Source organism: Cydia pomonella, chromosome 1 (assembly GCF_033807575.1).
Source record: "Cydia pomonella isolate Wapato2018A chromosome 1, ilCydPomo1, whole genome shotgun sequence".
NCBI lineage: Eukaryota > Metazoa > Arthropoda > Insecta > Lepidoptera > Tortricidae > Cydia > Cydia pomonella.
Window position 1 is genome coordinate 21,166,192 of NC_084703.1, and position 26,021 is coordinate 21,192,212.

General features: G+C 35.6%; 1 protein-coding gene across 2 annotated transcripts in view; it reads right to left on the minus strand.

Moving 5' to 3' along the window:
* The window catches only part of LOC133527173 (basement membrane-specific heparan sulfate proteoglycan core protein), a 204,374-nt gene that overhangs the window by 47,650 nt on the left and 130,703 nt on the right, over positions 1-26,021 (minus strand). For both annotated transcript variants that reach the window (XM_061864076.1, XM_061864067.1), the window contains exons 10-18: positions 13,804-13,914; positions 13,605-13,721; positions 10,781-10,906; positions 9,930-10,043; positions 8,966-9,190; positions 8,498-8,623; positions 7,696-7,822; positions 6,961-7,067; positions 4,213-4,323 (exon numbers count right to left, since the gene is read on the minus strand). In XM_061864076.1, coding sequence (XP_061720060.1) covers positions 4,213-4,323; positions 6,961-7,067; positions 7,696-7,822; positions 8,498-8,623; positions 8,966-9,190; positions 9,930-10,043; positions 10,781-10,906; positions 13,605-13,721; positions 13,804-13,914 — 1,164 coding nt within the window. The remainder of the gene's footprint in view (positions 1-4,212; positions 4,324-6,960; positions 7,068-7,695; positions 7,823-8,497; positions 8,624-8,965; positions 9,191-9,929; positions 10,044-10,780; positions 10,907-13,604; positions 13,722-13,803; positions 13,915-26,021) is intronic.

Sequence of the window (26,021 nt, forward strand, 5' to 3'; positions counted from 1 at the left end):
GTTTCTAAATTAAAAAAAAACTACGATTGCGTGACATGCGAGAAAAAAGTTTTCATTTACCACCATTTGACGCACAGTTTATCTTAAAGTATAAAATGATTCGTTTTATAAATATAATATTTAATTAGTTTTATTATAAAGTATTAGTTTTAAAGTACAAAATGAGTTTGTTTTGTTGTTTTTAAAGTAACTATAGCATTTGATTATGTAGCAGTCACATAAACTACTCTAAACAAACAAAAGTAGGTAACTATTTCACAGTCAAGTGAATGGCGTACCTGATTATAAAGTTCAACATTAATAGTACATTGTGCAACGAGGGAATTAAAGACCCGAGTTTGCAATATTCTTACCCCAGGAGTTACACACAATGTTTTTCATCACACTTGCGAAGAAAAAGACTAAAACTCGGCATTCAGCCACGATTGCAAATTATGTAAAAATATTTTAAACGGCTGTTAAATTAATCAAATTAAATAATTTTAAACATAAACAAAAATATTCAATTACAAACGTCAGTATTTTAAATGTAAAACTCATTTATACTACTTGGTTTGTATGAATAAGTGACATAATAAAATTAAAAAAGGGAGTTACAGCTTTATTTTCACAATCCATAACTCCCACGGGAACTAAATAGGCCTTTGTCCCTCAGTACAAATGCATGAAATAATATCTTATTCGAGCAAGTGCCATGAAAATATACTCTTTCCGTCAAGTATTATATCATTTATAACCATACACGCACTGAAAAACAAATATTTTACCCATAGGTATTTATGAAACTTGAAACACTGGAGCCTCAAAGGAGCATAATTAGCATTTTTTGCTTACTAAGGCCAACACATTAAATTAGTTACAAAAATGATGTAACTAATTTAATCTGTTGGCCTTAATGAGTCTACTACTGATTCTATACGTATAAGCTATTAGTTATAAGATTATAACTCTGTTACTGACTATGAGCCTAAAATGTCATCTTGACTGTCAAATTGTTAAAAAAAATAAGCTGCTAAAGCATGTAATCAACTAATCATATGGATAGGTATCGCTACATAGGCTCATTTTTATATTTGCAAATACTTAAATACATTCAGGCTAAAAAATAAGTGTCTTTTCTAAGAAATCATCAGTCACTACTCTAGGTAGGGTCGAAAAAAATAGGTATTATGGGAGTACCGAAACACTCTGGATGTTTCAACACGCATTCAGCATTCCATTATATGTTGTTAATACCGGAATTGTAACAGTTTTGTTCGTCGGAGAAGTCCGAACAGTCATAGACATTGTCACACCGCTGCATGTGGGGTATGCAGCGCCCATTGTAACATGTGAATTGTGATTCGAGGCACGCAGCATCGGGCGCCGGAGAGCGCGAGGGTCGCGCCGCCGCCCAGTCTGCGCATTACCGGTTTACGTACCACCGACACTTACACCAGTACCAGCTCGAAACCTAACTATGAAACGGCAAGCGATCTCACCACTAACACCGTCGCTTTGCCGGTGTACATACCTACTAGGTACCATTTCAGGCTACAATTGCTACAAGTTTCATTAATTATTATATAGTTAACGCCTATCCCACGTATCATGAACTACCTCCGAATAAAGTTATATTTAACTTACAAGGAACCACTTATTTCCGACTTAAAGCAATCATCCTCGTCTCAGTTCGATGCAAACTTAGAGAGACGATTATTTTACGACATCAGTTGAAACAGTATCATGCTGTAGGGAGAATATTAATTAACTGGTACATAAATAGGTATGAAATAGTCTAATAAATTTGTGCAATGTGCATCTTCGTCAGTGGTGCCATTTATAGCCAATATGTGCGTAATTTATTTAAATATTAGTGCTGCATTGCTTTACAAGCGTTGACAGTGCATTTGTGCATCTATGTGTTTAAAATTTGCTCCTGCTATTGTTATATACATATAAGTTATGACAGTACTGACCAAGGCAATGGGCATGACCGATAATTATTTAATGTATTAAGTCAGATTCCGAACATTCCATTAGCATAATTAAATTACATTTTTCTTAATAGCATATGAGGTTACTATTTTTAAGTATTATCAGTGATTAAATTAAAAAAAAAACAAGTACCTTAAAATTTTATTTTCTAACTTTCTCGATGAAAAAGTGTCTTGATAAGTAGAAAAAAATAAAAATTAATTATTATTACTTAATAAATTAAAATGTTAATTATATTTAAATAGAGATGATAGGTCAAGTACCTACGTTCATATCATTTTTGGAGTCGTTCGGTTTGCTTTAGTTCAACGCACCTCTCTCGTAGACACAATCATAAAACTTTACTTTTATGTTTGCCTTGAATCAATACTGTCATAAAAGGAAAGAAAGGTTTGCCCTTTCTTCATTGTCAAAAATCTAACTTTTTGTGGTGTGTAACATAAGACTGTCGTAATTTCAATAGTACTAATAAGTCATTTTAAACTTCAATAAATAATGAGAAGTATGGCTACCACCAGTTTTGACATATTCATATTTAATGTCATTAACGGGTCTAACGCTATTCTATTTCATTATTTTACCTTTTATCCGACGTTTCAGCCAGGTTGCAATAGCTGTTCTCACGGGAGACTTAAGTCCCAGCAAAATGTCAATTGGGGAATCAGTAAAGAAACGGCCAAGCCATATATTTTGGCTCTACAAGAGATCTAATAACTTTTTGACAGAGCGAGCCTTATGGTTTCGTCTTGGCAACATTTTACATGAAAATGTTTTTCATGGGAAGAGTGTTTTGTGCTAATGAATCAATAAGTTATTTTTTTTTATTAATATTATATAACATGGCAAACATGCATAGTGCAGCCATCGTACGCACTGGCCGATCTTTTGTTTTTATTATTTTCTAATATTTTCTCTCTGAATGACTGCAAATCGGAACATAAACTCTGATTGTATTTATTATTTAATGGTATTCGATTCTCATGCTTTATCTGTGATAAAAGTTAATTCATATGTGAGCTGCCTGTGTAATAACGGGCGTGGCCTGTAACACGAGCAAATTTTTAAACTGTAGGCTGTACTCCTCAAACTAACCAACATTTGCTCAGCAACTTGCAACTGAGCAAGTTGGCAGTGGCCAAGCGATTATTAAACATTCAAAAAATTAAAATATGATGTTTATATTGATTAATGTCTTAGAATTCGAATTTAGGTGTGGTCCTATATTTACATAATCAATTACAATAGCTATATTATCAAAAAACTAAGCCTAAATTAGCCTGAGGCATTGTTCCCAGGACACTGGCCGCGTTCCCTCTCTGCACAGTGAGGCTAAGTTTTTGTGCGAAAAAAGCGCCAGCTCGTAGGTCGCCAGACACCCAGACTAGTTTAGTAGAAATTTCTTTTACTAGTTTCTTGGTGTCGGACGACCAAGGACCGAAAGTTTCAATCGCAAGTGCCGCAAATACATAATTACTTTTTAAAAATGCATATTTGCGACACTTGGCAATTTGGGCGTCGTCTGCTGCCGTCCCCGGCTTCCTGGCAGAGCGCCGGACATGAGATGGGGCCAGCGTATCAACGCATGTTACATCCCACGCCAGGGGCCGCCCCAGGAACCAAGGTACGAGCGAGCAGCCGTCGGGCTTTTTGCCATCTGCCGCTGATAAACCAACTGGCTCCAGGGTTGCTGGTATGGTGTGGTCCTTGTTAAACTACCTAATGTTAATAAGAAACCAGGGAGAGGGTTTAAAAAAATACTTATTATTCAACTAAATTTAACAATAAACCCAAATAATTGTTATAGACGGTCACTAAACTGAATAAGTCAATAAATAGTATAATAACCAACGTTTTATTATTGTTTACAGAATATTTACATTTGAATTAAGGTGACCCTTGTTTGAAGCAGGTAGATATGTCTTGGTAAATTAAATCATATTTAATACAAAAAAAAAGATAATACTAAAAATAAAACTAATGCTTAAATAAAATAAACTCTAAAACTTACTTAGAAGGATTTTCCTCATACGAGTATGGTTTCTTTTGCCCCGAGAAAATCATACTATGTTCCCCTTACCCCACCTGACATTAAATACTCGTACCTATTCGATAAAAAACGTATTTAGCACTATTGAAATTGCGAGTGTCTTATATTTTGCCACAAAAAATCCGATCTCGGATGATTATAGAACACTTCTTTTTAAGTCATATTAAATACAGTAAAACGTTACTTACGGCAGTTTTCCTCGTCGGAACCATCGGCGCAATCCGGGTTGCGGTCGCAGTAGAAGTCGACGTCAATGCAAAAGCCATTATTACACTGGAACTGGGTGTCGGTACATTTCTCTGTAAAATAGTGAATTTCAACATTAAAAGGAGAAAATAATTAAGATTAATACTCTATCAAAAGCAAAACGTCATCAATGTTGGGATGGTTAACACTTTCATCGCCAAATGTGTGTTTGGCAGGGAATATGTTAAGATTTGACATTCTGGTTATCTTAGTTATGGTATACTAGCTTCTGCCTGCAACTTCGCTTGCATTAAATTATGATGATGTCCCCCTATGTCCTTCCCTAGGCCTCAAATTATCTCCATACACAATCTCATGTAGATCTGTCCATCGGTTTAAGCGTGAAAACGTGACAGACAGACAGACAGACAGACAGATTTACTTTCACATTCATAATATTATTATAGATGTAGTGAACAATCCTTTGCTATCGTATTTTTACGGAAACGTTCGTATTTGTCATGCTACTTCGGTCAACCTCAGTACTTTTTGTACTGAGCCTGACTGAAATAGCATAACACGTACGTGCGTATTCGGGTTATTCCCACTAGTAACTACCAAGTTGTTACCAGTGGTAACTACTGGGATTTTTTTTCCCACCTTTTACCACTGGTAACTACTAGGAAAATAAATTCCCACTAGTTACCACCAACTCGCTTTGGTGGTAACTACTGGATTTTTTTTCCCACTAGTTACCACTGGTAAAAGGTGGGAATCTTTTTTCCCAGTAGTTACCACCTAAATTTTGTTAGAGTTCAATACTAATAAAAACAGTAGAAATAGTAAAGTATAAATAAAGAGTGCTTTAATAAATAAGTCATTAGTGTCAAATAAGTAAGTCAGTTAACTGCTTTAAAATGGATAAAAAAAAATAAGTCAGTGCAATTGCATAAAATTAAAAGTTAAAGAGAAATTAACGTTTGGTTGAAAATTATCGTATTAATTATAAATTGAATTAATTGTGACGTTATCTATGAAACCTGAATCTTTTGTCCTGGGCGCTTACGCCGCACTGCGTAGCGCAGCGTTGTATTTATATAGGAGCATCGCTGATAATGGCGTAAGCGCCATCGACAAAAAGGTCCGTTTCAATAAATAACGTCACAATACGAACGAACAAACAAATCAGTCAAGAACGACTATTTTTGATCATTTTTAAAGCAGTTTAATGAATCAGTTATCGAGTTATAATTCAACTAATAACTAATTAACTTATTATTAATTCGACTTAATTATTGATTAAAGCACTCTATATTTAGACTGTTTTTATTAGTATTGAACGCTAACCAAATTTTGGTGGTAACTACTGGGAAAAAAAATCCCAGTAGTTACAACCAAATCGGGTTTGTGGTAACTAGTAGGATTTTTTTCCCAGTGGTAAAAGGTGGGAAAAAAATCCCAGTAGTACAACTTGGGGGTAACTAGTGGGAATAACCCGCGTATTCGTGTAAATACGATGGTAAAGGATTATTCACTACATCCTTAGCATTTAACTAACCGTAGTCGCCTTTTAGAGCTTAGCCCTCTATCGAATAGCTCGGCCAATGGTCATATATATTGTCTGGACTCACAGTTATCTGACATATCTATTTGTACGTTACGTGCCGCTCCCCCGCATAGAGTGGCAGAAGGTTTTGTACAGAAAATTACAGACAAGGCGTCTCCAGTTGGTTAAATGCTCTAAGACTACGTCTGTAACTAGGGATTCAAGAGACCTGGCATAAATGGAATGTACCGAAATTATGTCATGCCACCTGTCACTGTGCGAGAGTCATTCTTATACATCTTGAATTTTCGTTTTTCGAGAGGAATATATTAATTATTATTATTAGGATTACACGGGTTTGGGCATTATAGAAGGTACCAAAATAAAGGGTCTAGCAGGCTAAGGAAGGAGAAGTCGCCCCTGTGACGAATATCGCCTTAACCTTAATTTTCAGCCCCCTATCCTGAACCGTCACCGAGATAATGTCAAAAACGTCATTTTATGGACACATTTTTCTCCTGAACTATAAAAGGTAGAGCAATCAAACCAAATCATAGCTACAAATAATGAGTGGGAGTATAACTTGGTTTTTTTTTAAATATTTAATTCCCTGAAAAAAATATGATTAAAATGTCAGAGTTTTTTTTTAAGCTGTTTACAACAAGTATTTCTAAAGGTACACCTATGGGAAAAATCACACTGCAAATAGTATTAGGTAAGGTTAGGTATTAACGACCCCACGGACCGAAGTACTCCCGAGAGTCGGTCAGGGTCTCCGTTTCCGGCGTGTCTTCGTCGGTCGGAAGTGAAACATTTATAAAACATGCATAAAAGTTGGCATAGTGGCTGTTATCTGCCATTCGGTAGAAAGCGGTATACACCTCTTTACACCACTGAGCCGCTCACACCAGTGTTGCTCCTGGTCGTCTTTACGACGGCAGTTTCAGGGGCCCATCTAGTGAGCGGCAAGTCACCGCTTGCCTCGGTAACTAGTGAAAACATTATTATGGCAGGTGCCCGTACGTGTTTGCAATAACCTAGTCTAATTGTCCACCCAAACTTCAATCCATATACCTAACGTTAACTGTTCACTTTCTCTACAATAGTCCCAATGCCTGCTGGGACCGGGGCTCCCAAACACTCGGAGCTCGCACGTATACTATTGTACGCATGAGTACCGTCAAGTGACGTTCAAACAACTCACCCGATGGTATCATGATTTTTTCGCAGCCCTCTTCGTCACTCTCATCCTCACAATCCGGCAGGCCATTGCAGCGCACATTTTTGTGCACACATTCTCCACTCTTACATCTAAACACAAAAATAAACAGTTTTGTTGTAATACTTATAACTAAATAATTGTTTAATCAGTATATGAATTAATCTATTAAGATAATATTATTGCTTCCTTTTAGATCTTCGACGGGAACAACAACTGTTTTATCATTGAAAAATAATTTTACATTGGCATTCACATTCGCGCAGTCATACGTTTAACATAAATATTTAGGAAACATTCGCTAAAGTCACATTGCACTCGCTAATGACAAATTAAAAGTTATTTGCATATAAACATACATGTAGTTCTGAGATACCTATAATCAGAGCATTATTAGGTAAGCGTACTTATATGTACATAAAATGTATTTTTATCAGAGGACTACACCTGTAGGGCGAAGATGGTCGGCTCCTTTGTCACCATGCCTGTCACGTTCTAACAAGTATTCTAGCGAAAGTGACGAGCACAGTGACAAGTGATAAAAATGAAACCATGATGCTACCGCTGGTTTGCTTATTTCTTGGGCATTATTTATCGACTAAAGCTGACAACTGAAAATTATTAATGCAAGGTCATCTAGTAAATTAATTGTTTATTTATGGCCCGGAATGAATAAATAATAGAGCTTAGCAAAAGTTTTTTATTAGGAAATAAACTGACCTGAAGTTGTCAGGTCCTTCGCAGTTGTTGCAGAAGTACTCGTCGCTGCCGTCCGAGCAGTCCTGCTCGCCATTGCAGATCTGCGACGGCACCAGGCAGTTCCCATCGCACTCGTGCTCGCAAGGTTCTTTAACAAAACATCCAATTCAAAACCGTTATCCTAATAACCTTTATCGTAAATAAACCAAAATGAATAACATAATTATGACACTGGTCACCGCGTACATTAAATATCACACTTAGCATGGCAACGTACAGACTGCTGAAGAGGTACATAAACAATTTATAATATTTACTTTCGCAGTGGCGGCAGAAATATTTGCGCTATATATAATTAAAGTATATTTAAGAATAAAAAATAAAGTTAATAACAACCATGTTTTTAAGGTACATAAGGAATTCTATACATCTTCTATTGGAGAAATTACATTCATAAATAAGTAAAAAATATTCGGGGTCAATCTCACAGCCCCAAATGAAGCAAAGCTTGTACGATGGGATGGGATGTATATCTACATATACATACTTAGATAGATAAATACAAGTTAGATAAATTTACGACTTCATGACATCATTAATTTAGTTTAAGTATCCACCGAAAGTGCATGTTTTTTTTTGTTCAATGATGTGAATGAGTAAAGTTGACCCTCGATTGTAGGAATCGAATACTTTGATTGCCCTTAAATCTTACGTATTTGTCCTGGACTGTAGGGTTTTCCATATAAATAATTATAAAAATGATATGCATAACTAGACGGTGTTGAATGTTGCAAAGCCAGTGGAGGAAATAATTAAAAAGTACCGGGTGAGGGACAGTCGAGCTCATCTTCGCCCGAGTCGCAATCGGCCACGTCGTCGCAGTGCACGGCGCACCGCACCTGCGACTGCGGCGCGCACGTGAACTGATCCACGGGGCATTGTTGCGGCCCTGCAACACAGTATCTTGATAATCTCTATGTTACCTTTTATATGCCACATTTAATTACTTATCGCTTATGCCAAATCTATAGACTTTAAATGGCAAAACATGGACAAAGCATTTAACGAACATGTTCGATATCATCATACAGTAACGTCATTACATAAAATGCGAACAACAATTTTCCCTTGAATACTAATAACTTAACTTACCTAAAGATATTTTTTTAATGAAGTGATTTATAAAAGTAACATGCCGTGCAGTGATATAATTAAATGGTGTACATGCACATGCCAATCATTGATAGAAACAATTTGCAACTTTTTCCTACGGGAATTGTCGAATACTTACCGCAGTTTAACTCGTCCTCACCGCCAGGGCAATCTCTTTTAGCGTTACATCGCAGTGCGATGTTGAGACACGAACCGTCCCTGCACTGGAACTGGTCCCTTTTGCAACCAGGGCAGTTCCTCTCGTCGGAGCCGTCTGTGCACTCGGCGGTCCCGTTGCATTGCGCGTCGGCGAGCACGCATTGCCCGCTCGAGCATTTATATTCATAAGCCATGCATAGTGTGCCTGTCATAATTTATCGCTTAAACCACAACCCTTCACGTGCCAGAAATATGTACAAAACATATTCTAATGTATCTGTCGGTCTGCAATATTTCTGACTAATGAGACTTATTATCATTAAAAGAATATGGGCATTATGTTCCCTGGACATATCAAATTATCATTACCCATATGAATGAGATTCGGCATGTTTGAATAATATATGTACACACAACACTTAAACAAATCACTTGAAGAAAGTACTGTTTCGTAGTCCAAGCAACATAATACATCGTATTAACTAATTATAAAAAAAAAACTTGTTTACTAAAATTGTTAGAGATAATAGTTAATTTAATTAGCAGGCAAAGCTTCAACATCGGGGACTGGTGTAACAGGGGACTCATATTGCAATTTTTCTGACACAACTTAGACGCGCTGATAGACCAAATTCAATTTGAACATCAGTGCGTTGAGTTTCCACATATGATGATGTACTCTAGTGGGCTTAAGCGTCCTCAACCAATAACTTAAGGCAAAACCCGCTCACAAAATTAATAAGACAAACATGTTTTCGTCAGAAAACTTGCCTTACTGATTTCACCATTTCATATGCAACGGAAGTAAATAAAACGTTTACAAAGAAGAAAAACAATAATACTGTAAGTAAATTAAATTTCACCAACCATCACCTCTTGACTGTACAATTGTACGAATAATCTATATAAATTTTGAAAAATCGTGTATGTTGAAAAAGTCAAACCATATTTGCAACCGCGTTCGTCTGAACGGTCCTGACAGTCATGCGTTCTGTCACAATGCTTAGATGCCGGGATGCAGTAGCCATTGTCACATTTGAAGTCGCCTTCACCACATGCTGACGGGTAAAAGAAATCTCGTCATAAACACGTTGACACGTATCAACGGTACAACGAAGAGGACTAAACTAGTGGACTCAGACACCTGCGTCCAGCGGCGGTAGCACGGTCGCATTTTTATGGCCTGTCACCATGCCTCTCACGTTCTAACAAATATGTAAATGCGAAAGTGACAGGCATAATGACAGGCGATAAAAATGAAACCATGGTGCTACCGCAGGACACAGCGCCTTCTTTGCTTTATCGTTGAGTTACGGGACAACCTGCTTTTTATCAAGAGCTTCATGTGCTATTGTTAAGTCTTCTTAGTCTAAGATATCTACTTTTCAAAAGAATTAAATTAATTAAGTAGTAAATAAAAAAGTAAGTTTAGAGAAATATAAATAGTATGTAATAAAATAAACATTTTTAATAAAAATAATAGTAGTGTGAGCTTAAAAATGTACATACTTGAGACAATAATGAATATTGAGTAGATGTGCAAAAAAAGCAATCAAACTATCAATCAGTGGGTACTCGTAATGAAATTGAGAACTGTCAAAATTATCTAATTTAATGGAACAAAATTTAACAGTATTGCTCAACAGAGCAATACGATTAAACGAAATAATAGTAAGTAGGTACATTAACTATAGAAATAGCAACTGAAAGAAAAAATAAACAGAAGAAGAAAAAGGGATAAAAGAGAAAGAAAATTACAAAACAAAACCAAAAACTTTAGACTGAAATAACTTACGACAGTTCACTTCGTCGGAATAATCTCCTGGAGGGCAATCGTAATTTCTGTTGCATCTTTGACTTTGCAGTATATACGTTCCGTTTTTGCACATAAAGTACTCGTGGGGAGTCAGCGGCGGCAAAGCTAATATTAAAATAAACATGCAGAATATTAAAAAAGTGAGGTGGTTAAAATCACACACACATTAAATAAGGTAAAAATCCTACTAAAATCACCTGTTCCTTTGAATTGGCACTGATTACTACTTCACAAGAAACGAATTTAATTAAGCAAGCCTTGTTTTAATTCTACATAATTTCATAAAAATCCAAGTCAATCAAAGTGAATATGTGGCACTAGTGAGAATAAACAAATACTTACGAGACGAGTAAAAAAATCGAATACCGTAAGCTCACGCAAGATGAGCTTAAGATTTGGTTAACTTAGACGCGACACCTCTTGGTGCTATGCTATACCCAAATTTTATTTTGCCACTTATTTATGTAGTACAACGGTAAATTAGTATAATATATTATATAAATACTGATTATTATCAGTACATTATGATACAAGTGTGCTAAGTTGGTCATTACACATGAGGCGATATAGTGCGCGCGAGCTGTAAGCGAGCGCGCAATAAGAAAGCTGATGTGGGTAATGACCAATGCACACGCGTTTCATACGACGTTTTTCAACACACTTGCGAGGAAAAAACAAAACTTATAAATTAGATTTGTCAAAACAGTAAAAGTACAATTTTCAAAATGGTGGCTTACAGTTTTAACATCGAATAATTGCATTGAAGTAAGCTACCAACACGTTTTCCAAGAAAGACTGATTTTGATGGTAAAAGGCTATCGTTCTGGGTTCTTGGCACTATTAGTCTTACTGACAACGTCAATTTTATGTGTTCTTCATTTTCAATGCTTGCAAATAATATTTTCGTCAATGTATAAACTAAAAACCTGCAAACTTTTCCAATTTTATGATAAAATACGGAAAATGGCTGGCGCGTTATTTTTTTTACGCACGGTTCCAATGCGCGCGCAAGGCAAAGGCGCGAACAAAATCGACAAACAACCAATTAATAAAATTTAAAAAAGCGAATATTTTCGTAATTCTATTCGACGATTCTATGGAGATCAAATCGATAAAATGTTATGTTTATTCATTAATGCAATTTACGGGATAATTTAATCTAAAAATTATGTTTGGTGTGATAAAACCTCTGACTAACATTTGAAACTCAATAGTTGGTTAAAAAAAATATATTACTCGACTAAATTAAGAGGGTCCGTTTCCATGCATATTATTAGCAATCAGTTACCTTCTTAACTCATTCGGATAATATATTAAAAAAAGCATGAGTATTATAATATTATATAATATACTGAAAAAGCACGCGTGTTTATATCTAGGATTATGAGCCAAAAATCGGTGAAATAAAAACATCGTTTTGAGCAAGTGCGTTGAAAACTACTATATATTCACAATAAATAGGTATTATACTACCAATGTTACAAAAATAATATTTCTATTCTCATTAACGAAAATATTAGATAAAAAATAAATATCACAGGGACAATCTTACACATTCTCATATCGACCTAGTCGCACTGTAAACACAATAAGGCTTATGTTGTGACGATGATGATGTATATAAACATAAATAAATAAAGATATGTATCAAAAATGCCATGAGTTTTCTACCCTCGTAAATGTGGTCGTCAGTCGTCATTCACGGGGTTAAAACATGGAAATAGACTACATTTACAAATTATCTTATCCTGAAAAAATATACAATACCTTAAAATGCTACAACTTACTTGAACTTCCTAAGGGCTCATTGGAAATGTTTGCTTAAGTTTCTCATCAGAAGGAGCCCATTACCCTACATAATGTTATGAGTCATAGACTACCATAGGTGTACTCGTATTACTCGTCCGTATTTGCCTTTACTTCACCTATGCCTTCGACTTGGTGCTACGAAAGTCGTGACTTGGCCATTGTACCATACCTTAATATTCATTATTTAATGTGCGTGCTAGCTAAATTTATATGTGTTTACCGTGCTGTACTTATCACCTATATAACGATATAATGAGATTATTAAATGAGTGATATATGGCGAATGGCTTTTCTTTCTATGAGACAAATGATATGATTAGGTTATAATAATCAAAGCATAAAAAAAAAATGGGAACATTCTACCATTAAAATGACAATGAAAAATTAAATTAGTAAAGATATAATCAAATAAAAGGAACCCTATTAACGTTCAGAGCTGAACCAAAGTCCTGCCAAGCTCGGAAGAAAGATATTGACGTAAGTTATCAACTTAGCTAGGCAAGCATTTAGTTCAGTCGGATGGTTACCGAGACAGTTGCGTTCGTCGGATCGGTCGGTGGGGCAGTCCACATGACCGTCGCACCGTTGGCTTCGCTTGATGCAGGTTCCATAATCACACTGCCATTGGTTTGCCGAGCATGCTTTTTAAATAAACATTATGTATCAGTGTCTCCGCAGTTGATGCACTAATTTCAAAAGATTTACATACCTATAAAAAAGGTGAACACTTACGACAGCCCATCTCGTCGCTGCCGTCGCTTGCACAGTCTCTGAAGCCATCGCAACGCAGAAGCATTGATATGCAAGTGCCATCTCGGCAGCGAAACTTTCCACTGTCCGGGCATACGTGGTGACCAGACCATGCAAATATACGAGATACTTACCGTTTCAATCCAAAATGATGCATAAGGAAACGAACATAAATTTAGTTACAGTCGGGTACTGAAATTTTGATGTTACGTATCATAAAAAATGTGATCGGCATTTTTCTTACCTGCGGGACAATTTATTTCGTCAGACCCATCATTGCAGTGTTCTACACCGTCGCATCGTTTTCTTTCTTCGATGCATACATTGCTGTCCCGGCATTGGAAGTCACCGTGTTTGCAGTCTGTACGATATCAATCGAATAGACGTAATATTGCATGGAAGGCACTATGTTTAAACCAATTTATGTTTAGAAACTAACTCACCGCAACCGACTTCGTCTTCGTGGTCTGGGCAGTCGACGACGCTGTTACACCGACTCGAGCCCGGTATACATTTACCGTTGTTGCAGCGGAAGTCGTTGGCACCGCACGTTTCTGTGGACAATTATACAACTATAATCAATGCTTATAATAGTCACTAGTGGCCCTGTGAGCTGTAAACCTCGCGAGAATAGCTTTAAAATGAATAATTGTACGGCTCCGCCATTTTAAAAATCGACAAAAATCAATTTAATCATCGGAGCTACTCACAAAATTTCATGAGATCTGTTGGTTGACCTTTATAAAACATCCGGACACAAGAAAGCATTTTGGTCCAAGCTGAAATATACAATTGTAGACCTTCGCTAACGCTTGGTTAATGAAACTAGTGGCTCTGAGAGCTGCAGACATCGCAAGCATAACTTAAAACTGAATAAATGTATGGGTTCCACCATTTCGAAACATTTCCAAAAACGAATCGTCTAAAGAAAATTATTTAATTATTCCTCCTCCTTGCCTATCCTTTTCACATTTTTTTCGAGAACCGGTTGAGAATTGCGACCTGTAGAGGAGAACATCCAAATCCACGAAAGCATTTTTGCTCACGCTGAAACGTAGATCTTCACTAACGCTTGGTCAATACAGTACCCCTAGTGTAAATTTATACGATAGCGAAACGTGACGTGCTCGTTTGCGTTAAGTCTCATTTTGTATGGGATTTAGAAACAGCGCGCCAAGCGGGACGTTCTGGAAACTCAAAATCCCATACAAAATGAGACTTAACGCAAACGAGCACGTCACGTTACGCTATAGAATAAATTTACACTAGGGGTTCTGTTCCGTATGACACGTTCCTTTCTCAAAAGGAATAATATGAAACCCTTTCATGGCATTATTTGTCACAAAATTGTAAGTAGGTAATACACTACTAATCTCATTATCTTACCAATAGGGAGCATTACTGCAAAGTTCTGCCACTAGAGTGCGGCATACTTTTCGCCAAGTTTAACTTCCCAATAAACATATAGCAATAGTTTCACTTCCCAAATGAATCTTTGGCAAGTTTATACTTCGCATTAATTTGTATCGCCAAATTATTATTTGTCATCATTTTACTAAGACAAAACCTTATTTATATAGAAAACGTTTTTAATGGTAAAACTTTTATTCCAAAAATATGTTTGATCAAATTGTCACTTCGTAAATTTGACAAATAGGCAGGTCTATTCATTTTTATTTTTGATTTTAGTTTTTTAGTTTTTAATAATTTCTACTCATATTCACGTGCTTTTTTCATTTTTACCGAGAAAAAACTGTCCCCAACTTTTTTGTCTTCTATAACCATCACTTAATGGACAAATAAAAATTGAATTAAATTTTGGGGACATTTGTTTGTGGTATTAGTGGAGAAAATTGTTATAGTAAACGCCCCTATAATGGGACTAGCACCAGTAATGGGATAGATTAGAAAAATCCTGTATAAGTATTTACCATCGCTTTTTTTTAACGCTGGCAACATTTTATCACAAACAAGAGCAATAGATCTACCTGAATTTAATTTTTAATTGATATTTGTTAGTTTGAAAATTAATTGCGCTACTTATAAATTCCAGGACTGGAGCAAAAAAACATAGTTTTAATTAGTTAATAATATTGAAACCAATTACAGCATCTTTCATTATTACATAGAAAACATAAAGGATAAATGAAAAGGACATTCAACTTTTAACGCATAAAGCGGTAGAAATTTTACAGGTGTCGGTGAAATACCAAAATTACTCTCCTTAAATGTCCCATAATTGGTGCCGTTAACATATCGTTCACCAAATCCCATTCGTTCGCGTTAAATTAGAATTAAGTAGTACCTGGGCGACCGAGCTTTGCTCTGTTATAACAATTTATTGTAATATGGTGGTGTATAGGTGATAATCTTAACTACATTTTTTTACTAAATTAAACTTGTCTAAAACAATAAAAATTAAAAAATTATATATAAACTTGAACATATAAAAAAAAAGTTAGTCACCGGGCGAGATTCAAACCCGTAACACTCGTTTAGCAGTCCGCGGCCGGCAACACAAAATTAGCGACCATATTCTGCGACGAAAGAAAAACGCATGAAAACTCGAAAACACGCGTTTTCCCAAACATAAGAATAATCTAGATAGATTGTATACCCCCAAAAACCCCCATATACCAAATTTCAGCGAAATCGTTAGAGCCGTTTCCGAGATCACAGAAATATATAGTACCTGGGCGACCGAGCTTAGCTCGGTTATAACTATTTATTGTAATATGGTGGTGTATAGGTGATAATCTTAACTACATTTTTTACTCAATTAAACTTGTCTAAAACAATAAATATTAAAAAATTATATATAAACTTGAACATAAAAAAAAACAATAGTTAGCACCGGGCGAGATTCGAACCCGTAACACTCGTTTAGCAGTCCGCGTCTTAACCCGCTGGACCAGACAGACAGTGGCCGGCAACACGAAATTAGCGACCATATTCTGCGACGAAAGAAAAACGCATGAAAACTCGAAAACACGCGTTTTCCCAAACATAAGACTAATCTAGATAGATTGTATACCCCCAAAAAACCCCATGTACCAAATTTCAGCGAAATCGTTAGAGCCGTTTCCGAGATCACAGATATATATATATATATATATACAAGAATTGCTCGTTTAAAGGTATAAGATACATAATTATAAATATGATACCAAATTGATGACAATAACCAAGGTTGGTATTGAAAGCCAATTTGGAAAATATAATTTTAGTTTAGTAAAATTATACTCGACCAATTATTAGCTATTTGCTACACAATAACTTACCAAAAAAGAAATTTGCTAACTGTAAAATTGGGATAAGTTGTTTTGCCAAACATTTTTTTGGGAAGAGATAATTTGGGAAAAATGTTTTGGACATTCATTAGTAAACCTAAAATTTGACATTGATGCATCAAGGCGGTTTGTTTACAAAGGGCCTACCGGGAAACACGAAAATCAAAATTTAGTTATCTACCTCTTTATCGCTAGAATATGCAAAAGTGATAGAGAGGTTAGATAGCGAAATTTCGATTTTCTTTCGATTGTGGTAGGGGCCGAGTTTCACGTAATATTCCCTATTGAACAAATGAAGGGATAAACGATACATAATACATACTATTTATTTTATTTCTATTTAGTCCTTTTATTGCCAAAGATAAGTTAGGAGTAGAGCGCCATCTGCACACAACACTGTAAATCAATAAGCCGAGGCACCGACACATGCCGAACCGTAGTAAAAGGAATTCGTATTCCATTCTCTCTCTATGCCTCTACCAGACCCATCGCTAATGTACTCAAGGTATCATCTGTAGATGGCGCTACATGTCAAGAAATTTTAGTTTCTTGTACCAAATTAGCTCGGGTGACCATAATTTATTTATTTTTAATTTTATTTATTAATTTTTCATGGGTAGATATTATCTCGTATTTAATGCTGACTTTACCTATCAGTCAGCATCAAATAGATGTGACGGTCAAAGTGGCCATATAAGTATGTCGCTATGCGTTCTTATTTATCCCTCTGCGGTGGCAGCATGGTTCCATTTTATCACTTATCACTATGCCCGTCAATTTCGCGGTTACATACTTGTTAGAACGTGGCAGGCATGGTGACAAATGATAAAGAGCTGACCATCTTAACCCTACTGCGGTGGCAGCATGGTTCCATTTTTATCACTTGTCACTATGTCCGTCACTTTCGCGTTTACATACTTGTTGGAACGAGACAGGTGACAAATGATAAATACCGACCAACTTAGCCCTGCTGGAGTGCTATGTAAACGCGAAAGTGACGCATGATATGACAGGTGCTAAAAATGCGATCATGATACCGCTCCTGGTCGTTTTTAGAGTTCCGTAGTCAACTAGGAACCCTTATAGTTTCGCCATGTCCGTCTGTCTGTCCGAGGCTTTGCTCCGTGGTCGTTAGTGCTAGAAAGCTGAAATTTGGCATGGATATATAAATCAATAAAGCCGACAAAGTCGTATAATAAAATCTAATTTTTTTATTTTTTTAGGGTACCCCCCTACACGTAAAGTGGGGGTGAACATTTTTTTTTGCTTCAACCCTACAGTGTGGGATATTGTTGGAAAGGTCTTTCAAAACTATTAGGGGTCTTCAACAAACATTTCTTGATAAAGTGAATATATTCGGAGATAATTGCTCCGAAAGAAAAAAATATGTGTCCCCCCCTCTAACTTTTGAACCATAGGTCCAAAAAATATGAAAAAAATCTTGGAAGTAGAGCTTACGAAAGACATTAAATGAAAACTATAGCGGATATGATCAGTTTAGCTGTTTTTGAGTTATCGCAAAAAGTTTCCCCTTCATAGTAAAAAGACGTACACCCACAGTTCATCCCTTGGTTAACAATCTACTATACTTTAAGCTCCAGTTTAGCTTATTGTGACGGAAGAGTAACTATGGAACCCTACCCTGAGCATGGCCCGACATGCTCTTAGCCGGTTTTTTAATTTATCGCCACTCGTTGCGAATTTCCTATGATTCGCACTTGCTCGTAACGTGGAACTTATTGAACCGCTTGAGGGCTCATAATCCTAGATATTAAGCACACGTGCTTTTTCATTATATTATAGCAATTCAAGCACTTGTGTAATGTATAATAATCCGACTGAGTTAAGAAGGTAAGTAACTAATTATAGTACATTACGATACAAGTGCGAAAAATAGGAAATTCGAAATGAGTGGCGATAACTTAAAACACGACCGAAGGGAATGTTTTAAATCGACACGAGTTGCGAATTACCTATTCGCACATGTATCGTACAACGTTTAACAGTACATATGGCCCTTTAAATGTTCGATACAGTAACGTAATATGCTAATTTTCGCACTAGTGCGGTAAAGTAGCACCATATGTACTGTAAAAAAAGTAGTTGCCAATTAACTATTCGCACATGTATCGTACAACGTTGTACATAACAGTACATATGGCCCTTTAAATTTTCGACATAGGTAGTCACGTAATTTACTAATTATCGCACTAGTGTGGTAAAGCAGTACCATATGTACTGCCATTTTCCGTATTTGTTACGACATTGAGCTAGTTTCGCAAGTTTTTAGTTTTAATAATGACGAAAATGTCCATTTCAAGTATTGAAAATGAAGAACATATAAATTTGACGGTGTGAGAAATACCAACAAGAATCGCAAATTTTACCCTTTAAAATAGAGTGAAAAATACTTAACGACATATGAAATTTTTGTGCAATGGGAAACCATCAACAACGCCCAGTCTTTCTCGGATAACGTGTTTTTTTAATTCAATTAATTGGTGAATAAGTAACTACAAGCCCAGTTCGCTTTGGTGCAATTATTCAATGTTATAATGGTGTTTGGGTACAATGGTGCCTAGATTTTAGATAAAAATCGATTAATCTAGGCAACCATGGACTGGACCAACTTTTTAATAAGGCGACCTATTACAGTTAAATTACATATAAAACGTTCATTTGATGTAATTTTAGATTAAATAACAAAAAAAAAGTAAAACTATCTGCCCGTACGCAATTGTACTAGGCAACCTATTTGCAATGTGTCAATGTGAATATTATCTATCATTTCTTTCTTACCACAAATTAATAACAGATGAGGGTAGATATTACTTATAACCACCATTTTGAAATTTATAGTTTTACTGTTTTAAAAATTAAAATTTGATTAATATCGGGTCTATCCATAAGTTCGTGCGTAGGTATGTGTGTCGAAGTATTTCTACTCCAAACCGGAACATTTTTACAAGCAAGGAATATACGAATTACATGTGTAGTGAGGTAATGAGTAACGTAGCACACTTGTATCATAATGTAGGTACTATTATTATACATTCAGTACTTACTGATCGTCATAATTCATATATCGTTGCAACTGTTTGAAAGTAAACAATCAGATTTTCAGAAAATTATTGTTTCGATTTTCAATGCAATTTACTTCTCACCAAATAGGTACCTCTCACTCTGCACGTTGGCTCATCAAATTTTATATCGAAACAAGTACTTTCAGTCAACGGTTAAAGTGTGATCACGTTTTCACAGTCAGTGCATGTGCTTTAACATAAATCGACAATAAAATAGAATGCTCTCGTTTCAAGGAAAAATCTACATTTTTTCCAAGCATAAACATTTTCAGAAACACCTTTTTGTATTTAAAATTCCACAGCCCGCCGCGTAGACGAGCCTAGTACGTGATATACTTAGCACAGCGCGCTAAACAAGACAATGTTCTCGACTTCACCTAACGGCTTTTGGGATTTAACATATCGCCGAATATTATGTGGAGATCAGTGAATTTCGCATCATTATATCTACTTGTCATTAAATTTAGTACGTTACATATCCGCATATATATATATATGCGGATAAGTAAGCTAAAAAACACTGATGTTCATAGCCGAAGAACACTGATGTGGTCTAGGTTGATATTCTAATAACTTGAACTTCGGGAACCTCATAGTGGCAGACGACGACGTTTATCTAATTACTTTCCCATGGCTACTTTCCTAGGTTTGCTCGTCCTGTTAGCGTCGTTGGATTCAATAGAACTCTAGGTGATGGCCAAGCTCTTGCACACCGCCGTCGATTCCCTTATCTATCAAAGTTCTATCGAACACATATGAAACTCGTACTGGCGGGATTAGGGAATCCATCTTCATTCCACTTTCTTGCTCTCACCATCTAGTAGTTGGGAATGAGTGTATGCTTAAGTATTATAGATCGTGTCATTCACGGTGCCTTGACTCGAAATGTCATGTTATTAAAGGTTAGATTTGACAAATCAGTGCGTCATTGTGGATGACACAAATATCACTGTGAAAGTTTGGACAGGACGAGCATTTGGCTGTAGACTAACACAACTGAACGCATAACTGGCTTATAGTTTCATTGTAGTGTTATTTATGCCTGTAACAGCAAAAAGGCAAGTAAAATTAATAACAGTAAGATAGCATTTTCATGAGTATCTGCATAAATGCAATGCGATTTAAAACGATGATAAGACAGAAAAATAGAAGAGACAAAACTCTTTTTTGTACGTGTTTTTTTTCTTATCTCTCCTTTTACCAAATTTGTTTGTTTTTTTTTTAGTTCTGCGATTGGAAGATACAATGTTCCTCTTAGCCTTCTGACGGGAGGTCGAGAATCTGTGAAGTGTTTAATAGTCCACCTCCGCGCAGCGACTGCTCGTCTTTTTGGACAACTTCTCAAAACACCTTGTGTATTCATCGCACGTCATTACTCAGACTATGTTCGGGACTATGTTTTAGCTTCAAACATGAAATTGAGAAGTCGTTCATTGTTTAACTGATTTCGAGAGCTCGTATCTGATCATGCCCGCTCCCAAAACCCTCGGGATATGGTGATTACATATTAAAGCAAGATATTCAAAATCTATATTAGATTAATCTACCTATATTAGGGTGGTTAAGACATAACATATCTACTAGATTTTATTAAAAGTAAATACCAGAGTGTATGAGGGTGTGTGTGTGTAACACACACATATATGTATTATGTATGTTTACTTTTATCTACACACATATCATAAATGATGCCTTCAAAATCCGTAAATAATGGCCAACATTCCGATAAACTGTTTTATACCACAAATTTCTTATCTGTGATAATGTTGTACTTGCTTCATAAGATTCATAAGTTTCATAAGTAAATCAAAATTGATTTGGTAACGACATTCAAATTTGGAACATCTCTGAAAAAAAGCAATTCGATTTGACCTCTAGGTATTCTATAATCAGTCAAAATGCCTTTTTGTACGAAATGAAATCAAATTGCATACAATTTTGACAAATTTCGCATGATAGTTTGCAACGAATGATACGAAAACAGGCCCGCGACTCTAGTTTGTCTCTGAATTAAAAAAAACTACGGATCCGTGACATGCGTGAAAAAAGCTTTCATTTACTTGCATACTTATACCGCCATTTGACGTACAGTTATATTTTATTTTATTAATTTAAAGTATAAAATGAATATGATTTGTTGTTTTTAAGTAACTATATCAAAAGTTTCGTGTAAAATGAGCGATATAAATATTTCGGTAACGCCACCACATAGCCGCCAAGAGAGCAACGATGCCCCAGCGTTGGCTGTAATTTGAGTTAGTGAATATATAATAGAAAGTTTATGTAAGTAATATGTGTATAGATAATATAGTAGATACAGGAAGTCAATTATACACCGTGTTTTTATTGAATTGCGTTAACTCCGGGGTTTCGATAAGTACGTTTAAGGAAACTAAATGGCATAGTTAATTTTCAAAAAAAATATTTTTTTTGTTTTTTTTTTACTATTTTTATTTTTATAAAAAGTAACTAAATGTTGCATATAGCGTTGTTGTAACACGGGCATTACATTTAACTCAACCAAACAATTGAAAACTGTGACATATCAATGTCATTTCTAACATCGATCGTCCGAGATAGTACGTACGTTTAGTAGCAAATGTATGAACTCGCACTAAACACTAACTAATAAGTAAACAGGTCCTAAAGCAAGTGTACACGCTCGTAAGGGCCTTATAATATAAAAATTTATGATCGATTATCTCCGAAATGGAGTTAGTTAGAATATCGGTATCTTTGAGAAAGTTACTTAATTTAAGCTCAGGAATGCACCCTCGAAATTAACGCAAATCAAAAAAAACACGGTGTAGAAACTCACAAGTAGTGACATATTACTAAACTAAGATTACGCACTATTGCAACTACATATGTGAACAACACGAATACAAATGATACATAATAAGGATAATGTGGAAGTTCAAAATACTAATTAACTTCATAACATAATGAGGTCTAAGGTAAAAGTATGAATAATAAATAAGTAATAGGTATTCGAGAAGGCGACAACACGCTCACTCAAAAATAATATAATAATCACTCAAAAATAGTATAATCTTGATAATGAATTAAGTAAATCTAGATCAATCTAAAGTGGTTATATATGGATTATAATTACTTGTAATTTGAACCATTTAAAAAGGTTATCCTGGTGTAAAACAAAGCATCTTTGAATAATTGCCTACCAACCCGCCAAGGATTTATTTATATAGTGGTTATTAACTATTCTGCGTAAGTGACGTAAACGTGTAGCGATTTAGGGCGCACGCGCGGGGCTTGGCCAGAATGCATTTCAATGAACTCATAATTATATTTATTGTTATCGCCAGTGTAGTTACAACACGATCTGTACTGATTGACTATGTTCTAAAGGAATACTTCGATAAGCTTAATTTTTCTACAGGAACCCTAAAAAATTGGAAAAGCGCTAGTCAGACTCACCCACCGAGAGTTCCGTACTAGTTAGTATTTGTAGTTATAGCGCCAACAGAAATACATCATCTGTGAAAGTTCAACTATCACTGTTCATGGGATATAGCCTGGTGTCAGACGGACAGACAGACGGACGGAAAACGAAGTCTTAGTAATAGGGTCCCGTTTTACCCTTTGGGTTCGAAACCCTATAAAATTACCATTTTTGAATAGCAAAAACTGAACCTTATTACGTCTGGCTGTCTGTATGTCATAGGTCACAGCTCAAAAACTAGGACTTAAGGTACATTTTAATGAAATTTGGAGGAAAGTTGTATTTTATGAGCCACTACTAAACTAAGTGTAAAAGTTACCTAAAATATTATTTGTCTTCATGTGCAAAAGTCAAGTATTAGGTACGAAAGCCTCCTTTCCGCGTGGTCCGGCACGCACTAGACCGGCCTTAATGCACTTTTTTTTATATTTCACATACATACTTATGATAATAACGAGTTAAAAGTTTGTATGTTTAACAGTTATACAGGCAGCATCAAAAGAAGCGGATCAGACTACGCGTCAAAAGTGTCTACCGTTCTCAAATAGCTTATCAAAAAGAGATATTTATGTATATGTAGAATAATTATTTACCCCCTTATTCATAAACGTCTACTAAAGTTACGAAACCGCTTATAATAGTTTGTCCCTTTCCATCATACCAATACGTCGGAAAGGGACAAACGATTATTAGCGGCATCGTAACTTTAGTAGACGTTTATGAATAAGGGGGTTAGTCTGTAACAGATACTTATGAATGCGATCTGTAGATATTTATCTCTATTTGGAAAAGCAGCGGGTTGGCAGATAATTTTGGCGCGTTGTTTCATCCGCTACTATTGATGCTGACTGTACATACCTCTACAAAATGAACAGAAAATTTCTTTTATTTTATGCAGGGTGTTCCCTTAAAGAAATTTCGATAAAATAAAGCAACCTGTATTTTTCTTAATATATGTAAACCATTCTAATTTTTTACTCTTACCCAGGTCGTAGCAATCTATAGGTAAGTACAAGGTTTTCCCACAAAATCCAAATATATTCCAATTAATCCAACTTTGATGATTCATTTGAAAACAAGTCACATTTCCGAAAGTGTATTCTAATTTGAACTTTAACCCGGAATGCTAAAGTCGAAATTCTATTGTCGCATATGTCATCGATAAATCATACCATGCCTGGAAAAGGCTCAATGAATGGTCAATTGCCATTACCTATGTACACCTATGTAAGAATAATGATTTGATAAGTTACTGATAATCTGTTTAGAAGCTTCATATACGCATACGTACTTACATACGGGGTCCATATTGGATTTCACACAAGTTTAAGTCATATCTTTGATATGTACAACAACTTGTGTCATAATCATCATTCGTCAAATGAAAAGTCATATTATATTGTGTCATAAAGTTTTAGCCATAATATTTGATGACATAGTCTGTAAATGTCATCCCAGGTAAAAACATATTTATCGATTCTTACAATGTTTTTAGGAATAACGTTTTGTAACATAATCATTGTCAACCATAATGACTTTTCCTCACGCGGGGCTCTTATTTCTGCGTAGTTTACCTTTAGGGCATCTAAAGAAACCTAACGAACCTAACCTACCTACTATTTGAATAAATCTATATCTATGATTAGGTCGTTTCTTTTATAAAACCGTTTCTCTTACTGGAGGGGGGCTCCTCACCTTCGATCTCCTCTTTTATACGGTCTTTGTGTGGTTATAGCACAATCAGAATAGGACCAACCTCGAAATCTCTGAAACAGTCCTAAAATTTCGTATGTATATAAATCAAAGGCCCGTTTTTCATGCCCACACCATTTGACATTTGGGGACCTCGATAAATCGCAGCCATCTTGGAAAATGTGTACCATCCAGGAGAAATGAGCGTTTACTTTAAATCTACGTTCTTTATGAAAATATGGTGTAGAGCATCATTCAAGCTTATTAAAATCTACACAAAAGACTATTTTTGGCTGAAGACAGTGATCACCGGCTGCGTTCTAGCGCGAATTTATCACTTGCTATACCCCCCACCCCCCACCAAATCTTTCACAGTGCGTGCAGTCAAACTGTGGAATGAGCTGCCTATTCCGCTCAGACAAGCACAATCGGTTGCGTCGCTCAAGGTTAAGTTGAGGAAGCTGTAGTTATCTGACTGCTGAATAATTATCCTTTCCTAGTGTTCCTAGTGTAGAATTACTAACTACTTATTTTCCACTTTTTTCATTCATGTTTTAGCTTAATTTCCCTATTGCTTTTTTGTGCAATATATGTATGTTTATCCTATAAATGTTGTATTTATGTATGTATATCCTCTACTTTTTGGTACCTTGTTGTAGTACATGTTGCTGTATTTGTCACGCTCTTCTCACTCTCACCTCTCATCTACTCAAAGGTTAACTGGAAGAAATCCCTTAAAGGAATAACCGCCTCCGTACTTAGCTTTCGCCTTTATACTTAGCTTTTTGTAAGTTACTTTTATGTGTTTTTGTACAATAAAGAGTTTACTACTACTACTACTAAATATATGACTTAAATTTTGATGTGTATATTTTTATGCACTGCAATACTTCGAACGAAAAACAATTATGGATATCAAGTAGATGACTTAGAATTTTATGCGAGTTAATCCCTTACCGCATACGAAGCCATATATGGCGGATATGATATTCAACTCTATTGACAACTATTAAAGTTCAAATTGAAACAAATATTTTTTATTACATGCAGTAAGGGGTATTAATGACTATAAAAATTATGACATAACTCATTTGTGACAAAAACCCAGTTATGCTTAGGAATAATTCTGACTA